The 7742-nt window shown below is 39.0% G+C and overlaps 1 protein-coding gene across 2 annotated transcripts; it reads left to right on the forward strand.

The window, feature by feature from the left end:
* The first annotated feature begins 650 nt into the window (after window positions 1-650).
* Window positions 651-6791, forward strand: ubfd1 (ubiquitin family domain containing 1). 2 transcript variants are annotated; one of them, XM_086184562.1, is made up of 7 exons: window positions 651-834; window positions 3042-3308; window positions 3386-3594; window positions 3678-3743; window positions 3827-3932; window positions 4035-4117; window positions 6377-6791. In XM_086184562.1, the coding sequence occupies exons 2-7, from the start codon at window positions 3059-3061 to the stop codon at window positions 6485-6487; spliced, it is 825 nt and encodes a 274-aa protein (XP_086040688.1). In that variant the 5' UTR covers window positions 651-834; window positions 3042-3058; the 3' UTR covers window positions 6488-6791. The 2 variants fall into 2 exon arrangements, with proteins under 2 accessions (XP_086040688.1, XP_086040687.1); XM_086184561.1 differs by lacking the exon at window positions 651-834 and adding an exon at window positions 858-1045.
* Window positions 6792-7742: the final 951 nt, after the last annotated feature.

Below are 7742 nucleotides of genomic sequence, written 5' to 3' on the forward strand. Positions count from 1 at the left end.
ACAAGCGTGCAAGAATTCAAAGATGAATGAAGGATTAATCTGATATTTTGTCTTCAAGAGGTCAGCTGAAACAGTTAGTGCTGTGTTAGATCATTAATGCCTCGCACATATTTGGATTTAAGGCAACAAACTGATTTACAAAACTGAAAAATTCCCAAGGCTCTGGACTAAGGGTTATTTAATGTATTTGTAGCACATTTATACATCCATTTAGGCTCACAACTATGTAAGAAAAGCAATTCTCAAATTAGTTTAAATATCAATAAGAGCTGCCTTTTGTTTGTGGAAGAAAAAAAACTAAACTAAACTTTTAGGAAGCACGAGATTTTGCAGCAGATGATCAGATGCATCTTGAGTCCGGAGATAAAATGGCCTGGGCCCAGAATGGAGCTTTAGTAAATTGGAGGAATTCCCTGAACTTCCAGAAGTTGGCGATAAGGCGTCAATGTAAAGTCCAAACGTTACAACACATCAAGGAAGAAGAGGAACGAACCAATAGCAACTGATGAAAGTGCCACCTCTCGGTGTCTGCCTTTGCTGCCACAACAACGAAGATGCATTGCGAAGCGAAACGATTCCTGTCCTTTCACTTCCGTCTTTGCTGAAATCCCCGTATGTTGCAAGCTCAGACCGCCTGTATTTTTAATTATTCGCGATAAAATTGTAACTTTTTATAATAGCTGCCTACACTTTCTCGGTGTATCATATATGACATAGCCACAATTGGTCAACAATTACTTTATCCGAAGTTATTTCCATCGCACATGCGCACATGTGCTACGTCGTCCCAACCGCCTGTTTATCGCTAAAACTTTTGGTGCGTCTGTCGTGGCGGTGAGTATCGCTAGCTATGTTCGCAATTCTACGTGTGAACACGAATTCTGTCATTTTCCTGTTGGGGACTCCGCGGCACCAAAACAATTGCGAATGAAGTTGTAGTGAACTTTCGCTTCCTGTTTAACAGAATCATCCTGCGTCGTGTATCTCTTTGCTACAATCTAACGTTACCACAGATTGTACACAATCATCATGGCGACCCAGGATGGTGGGTATTCCGAAAATATTCCAATATTTCCTCTTTATCTGTAATCTGAGGCGCATTTATATTCATGAAATAACGCAGGTTTCTAATTAACATATTGATAGAAGACGCTGTTATTATGCGTGTATTGTAAAACCCATTTCTTGGACATGTTCGCCAGTGTTGTAGCTAGCTGGTGTCAACGATTGCTGTTAGCAGTTAAATTCAAATGCTTGTATTTTTTTTTCATTTATATTTTAAGTAGGTGTGGATTGGTTCACTTTAGTTTAAGGGAGCGAATTAAAGCCAAAGTTGTGGCTGGCAATGGTGGAGTGCCGGTTTTCTGTACGTTAACGTGACTGGTTTTGCTACCAGCAAGCTTAATCAAATTACAAGATCTAACCTTGGTGCTGTGGAACGATACTACGTTTTCCATTCACCCCCTTAATAACCGCACAATGACGCTGATTTTCATACCGCTGTGCATGTGACAAAACGACCGTGGGTAAGGTTACATTGAGGGGAAAGAAAAAGCTGATCAGTAAAACGAAACTCAACTTCATGACTCATCTTTTTGGGTACAGGTCAGAGGGCCACTCACTCACTCACTCACTCAGTGGTGGTGGTGGGGGGGCAAGCCACATGTAGTCAAATAAAGCTTCCTGATTGGGTGATATCAATAATAATGACGTCAGAATGTCTGAGATGATGTACCACAAATGTAGGAAATCTCATGTGTTCCTACTGCTGAGTTTGTAGTCGGGGTCCTTGGGTGGGTGGCCGAGGGGATGAAGGACATCACCTGGTTATCACAGATCGAAGTCTGAGCCCTGAGCAATGTCAACAAACCACAGAACAAAAAACAAAAACAAAGACATGAGAAGGTTCTAAACCAGCATCATCCTCAAGTAAGGTGTAAAATGAATACCACTGCTATCTGGTTCTTGTAGTCCTGACACCAGTCCCTGGTGTGTAATTAATAAACTGTGGAGAAGAGGCTGGGATTACTGCTATTATTCGAAACGATGTCAAGCAACACTTAAACACTTGTTTTCCAAACCTAATAAAAACAAATGCAACAAATTATTGCATTGATGGAAACTTGTTATTTCTAATCAGACTAAACTTGGTCGAAAACGCGTGCAGTTGATAAGCTCAAACACACCAGTGTTAACAAGAGACCTGGATCAGCCCAGCTTGTCTGTAACGTGAGACGTTGTAAATACGCAAGCCAGCTATTTGACATTAATTTCAGATTGTTGTATCGCTGAACCAAAGCATCCACCCGTTTGGAAAAGGGACAAAGCTTTTACCCGGTCAGAGAAGTGTGTTGACAGAGGTAAACCTCCATGCAGATGCTAACTCTTTCATGACTCCTGGTCTTGTGACCAAATGGCTAAACCATGGCCTAATCAATAGTCCTACTTGTTAAATTAAAGGCAACAGCCGTGCAAAAGGAAACTTCAACTGTTTTGTCTCATTTTCTAATCTTCCTCAGTGGAGGTTGTCATGTCTGTACCCTCAGATTTAAAAAGAAAAAACCAAACAAAACATTGCATTTTGGGTAGACTTGGGTTTATAGACCACGTTCTTGTTTTTTTATTAATGAACAGTTTTTTCAGTCAGTGATCAACTTGCATGTCTCCTGATAATTTCGATGTGAAAATGGTTGCATCATGTGAGAGGCATCACGTTTCAGCTTCAGCATTCAAATAATCTCTGATAATCTAGTCTTGTTGGGATTAATTACCTTACATTTTTTTGTTCCCCTAGTTTTGTGTCATTAGGTACCAATTAAAACTGTTTCACAATCACAGACTACATTGCGGTGTACCTTAATTAAACTAGAGATTAATTGTGTTCACTAAATTAGACACAACCAATCAGATTGCATTGCGTGTTCAATAAATTAAACAAGACGAGCCTCCACTCCAACTAGGAAGCTCTCAATATTCTTAGAACTAACATCATTCTATGCAGTGGATTAAAAAAAAAATGAAAATGCTCTTTGCTCTTACAGGAAGTGAAGAAATTATAATGGAAACTGAGGTTAAGCCAAAAGAAGAGGAATCAATTGGTGAATTTGTTGAAAAAGATGACGGAGAAACTATGCCAGATGCAGGAAACGCCACAACTCAGGACTCTAGTATTAGCAATGGAGACGACGCCGACGGAAAGCAGGAGATGGTGGACTTGAAGATTATTTGGAACAAGATTAAATACGATCTGAAAATTCCTGTCGATAGCACCGGCGCTAAACTAAAGGAGAGGATCCACTCACTCACTGGTAAGAGAAGAGCGCGTTCTACTTTAAGAGGGAAACACAGACGAATGATTCAATAACCGTTCTCCTTCATCCATTAGGTCTTCCACCGGCAATGCAGAAAGTGATGTATAAAGGATTGCTTCCAGAGGACAAGACGCTACGTGACATAAAGATTACAAGCGGTGCAAAAATAATGGTGGTAGGATCAACAATAAATGATGTATTAGCTGTGAATACACCCAAAGAGGTCATTCAGCAGGAAGTTAAAGCTGAAGAAAACAAGAAAGAACCTTTATGCAGACAAAAGGTAACGTTTCCCACATGCACGTCGACTGCAGTTCAAATGTCTCTGGAGCTTTGGTGATTTTTACATTGACGCTCTTGTTACAGCAACACAGGAAAGTTTTGGACAAAGGTAAACCGGATGACATAATGGCAGCTATTAAAGGAACTAAGGTGAGGTTTGATCTTCTTCAAATCAGATATGTGTATTATTTTAATAGCACGTGTGGTGGCTAACTGCTTTATCCGTGGAACAGGAACGATTACCAACAGTGCCTTTATCCGGAATGTATAACAAGTCCGGAGGAAAAGTTAGACTCACATTCAAACTGGAGCAAGATCAGTTGTGGATTGGAACAAAGGGTGAGATTATTACCAGCCTCATTTTACTGTACAATTTTTTCAAGGTTTTTTTTTTTTAAGCCTAAAACCTTTTTCTCCATTTGTGTGTATTCGTCTCCACAGAGAGAACGGAGAAGGTCCCAATGGGCTCCATTAAAAACGTAGTGTCTGAACCCATCGAAGACCACGAGGACTATCACATGATGGTAACTGTTGTCACTGCTACTTCATTCTTAACTAATCCAGGTGCCAGAGAAGTGCCCACCTTCTACCTGACGAGGGAAGAGCAAGCAGATTAGTAATGTTCCCTCCAGTTTATGGATGGTCTGGTGATTCTTTTGTTCACAGAAGGGTTCTATTAACAGTTCATCTTGTAGCCGAGAAATAGCCGCGCTGACCTGAATTTGCGTGGATCAATTGATTTGATTCGGTTGTTGCTGGGGCTGCACGGTGGTGCAGTGGTCAGCACTGTGGCCCCACAGCAAGAGGGTTCCGGGTTCGAGTCCCGGCTCGGACGCGGGATCTTTCTGTGTGAGTCTGCATGTTCTCCCTGTGCCTGCGTGGGTTCTCTCCGGTACTCCGGCTTCCTCCCACAGTCCAAAGACATGCAATTGGGGAGTAGGCTGATTGGACACTCTAAATTGACCGTAGGTATGAATGTGAGTGTGAATGGTTGTTTGTCTCTGTATGTTGGCCCTGTGATGGACTGGCGACCTGTCCAGGGTGAACCCCGCCTCTCGCCCGTAGATGCTGGGATAGGCTCCAGCCCCCCCGCGACCCTTACTAGTAAGGAATAAGCGGAAGACGACGATGGATGAAGATGGTTATTGCTGTTTTTGGTTCTAGATCAGCTTTTACTTTGAATAGAATGTCCCTTTCAGTGAACTCGAAGTATTTGAACAAATAACTGGAGCTCAAAATCTGATGGAAGTATCGTAGCAACTTTTGTAGACATTCCATTTTTGGGGGGATACACAAACATCTGAATAACTGAGCTGAATGTTTTTACTGAAGAAAAACCTCTGTAAGTGTCATTATCAGTATCCTCTGTCTCATACTGGTATTAAGAAGTTACTTAAGCCTATAAACCAGAAAACTACCCATTAACCATGAAGTCATCCATTATCAATCACTCCAGTAAACTTACGTAAGTGGAGAGCAGATCATTTAATCGCTGCCGGCCACAAACACACTGAAGCAAAGATAATTAAATTCGACGCGTTCCTGATATTTATCAAGCTTCTAGGAAGAATGCTTCTGATTAAGACGCATTTATCAAATGATGTTACAGGGGAGGAAGACGCTTATTACAGCGGCTCACTTGGTTGATCACACGGATGCTGCTGGGAGGAAATAGCCAATCAACAGTATTTTACAGTCAGGAAATTTACTGGTATAATAGTTGCCAATAGATGCTCAGTCATTTCATGAATCTATAATCTTGAGACGACAACCCTGGAGAGGAAAGTCATCCCACGTGACATAAAAAGAAATCAGTAATCCAATATGGCTGCCACAGGAAGCAAGGAACAGCGACTAAAGATGATAGGGATCCAGCTTGGACGGTATTAAAATGATTTCAGAGGATTCTTGATTCATAACGCAAACACAAACAGAACGGTGCTGAATCGAGTCTCTGATCTGATATTTTGTGAATGGCACATAAACAGCTAAAACTACGCTACTTCCTTCTACCGATTCGGTAAAGATCTGTCATTGTGGCCTGTTAGATGCTGACCTCTGGGGGTCTCTCTTATTATAAGATTGATAGTTTCAGTAGTTCTGATTTTCAAGAGCGTTAATAAGAGTAAAACTGAATGACTGTTTTTTACAGCCGCCTTTCTCTTAAGTGACTTGTAGCAGTATGATGAATGACACAAGGCCTCAGAGTCACATTGCAAAGTAGTGGGAAGATTTTCCACGCTTGTGTGGTTGAGGTTTACTACCAGCACCTCCCCCTACAGACATGTAAGGCTAAGAGTAATGTCTGTGTGTGTGTCTGTGTTTATTTTCCGATGACAACATGGGAATCGTTATTAGCCTGGTTAAAGGAGCATACTTTCGACGTGTATACACTTTCTTACATTTCATATACAGTATTTTTCTCGAACTGTGAGAGAATTGAATTGATTAGAGATTTAAAGAGAACTTCTGATGATGCCTCTCTCTCTCTCTCTCTCTCTCTCTCTCTCTCTCTCTCTCTCTCTCTCTATTTCTATATATATATATATGTATATAAGGTTAATTACAAGAGTAATACAATTCTTCAAAGAGGAAGTGTATTACCTACATAAGCATATCGCAAACATGTAATTCTTATATTTTCACATCATTCAGTTCACCCTTTAAATGTTTGAATCACATATGTACAGAATGAATATTGTACTGTGTTTTCATTTGCATGTATGTTAACATCTGTGAAACCATTTTATGTGCTAAGGGTCTCCTTTTTTAACCCATCGCAGGCTTTTCAGTTGGGGCCAACAGAAGCGTCTCAATATTGGGTCTACTGGGTGCCTGCACAGTTTGTCGATGCAATCAAAGACACAGTCCTTGGAAAATGGCAGTATTTCTAATGTGCCTCTTTTTTTGACAATGATGAACTGGGATTGAGAGGAGGAGCCATCGAAAAATGAAAGTGGAGTCAACAGTGAGGCGTAAAGAAACTTGGTGGAATGGAAAGAAATGGACTGATGCCTGTGGACTAATGTTCTTTTTAGGTTAAAAGTGCACTATGTGGAAAACGTAACATTTCTCAGCCCTGTTGATCATTCAAGGTTTTCATCAAATCCAAGGGAAACAATGAAACAATTGTACAGAAATTGCTAACACTTTTCTTCAGTTATTCTTAAAGAAATAAAACTTATTTAATGAAATGAATGCCCTGTTCTTTGTCTTGTCCTTCAATATTCACCCATTTTACACTGAAGTTCCCCCCATGACTGTGCATGAAGGTGCTCGAACTGTAGAGTCATCACAAACTGTAGATCATATTGAAGTCCGAACTTTAACATTAATATAAAGTATATGTAATAATAATATAAAGTGTGCGTGTATGTATATATACAGACTTTATATGTGTATATATATATGGAGAGAGAGAGAGACTATATATATATACACACATGCATATGTGTGTGTATATAAACTCGTGTGTGTGTGTGTGTGTGTGTATCTATACATATGTATGGATACACAGATAACTACATAAGATTAAACATACATGTGTAAATAATATATGGCTATACATACAGGCATGTATACATATACACATTTATATGCATACATACATTCACACATGGCCTAAAAATGAGATACATACATATATTAATGTTTGAATATATACATTTATGGATGTATTTATACACATGCATGTATTTATGTTTTAATATAAATACATACCTGGATATATACATACATATATTTACATACCATAACAAAAGACAAAAATTTAAATTTGCGTGTGTGTGCATATGTACATATATGTGTGTATGTATTGATAAACATGTTTGTGGATATATATATATATATATATATATATGTAAATATTTGTGTATGTATATACATGACTTTTATATACATATGCCATGTAGGTATATATGTATGTATGCATGTTTATCATGTGTTTACACACACACACGCACACACATATATGATATATATATATATATGGTGTGTGTGTGTGTGTGTGTGTATATATATATATATAGAGTATACATATATGCACATGTACCTATATACATTTACATGGCAGAACAAATGACATACATAAATATTATGTATACATTTATATATGTATGTATGAATATATACATGTATGTATACATACAT

This window comes from Aulostomus chinensis, chromosome 18 (genome assembly GCF_037954235.1).
Source record: "Aulostomus chinensis isolate RoL2024-O1b breed Wild chromosome 18, RoL_Achi_v1.0, whole genome shotgun sequence".
Classification (NCBI taxonomy): Eukaryota; Metazoa; Chordata; class Actinopteri; order Syngnathiformes; family Aulostomidae; genus Aulostomus; species Aulostomus chinensis.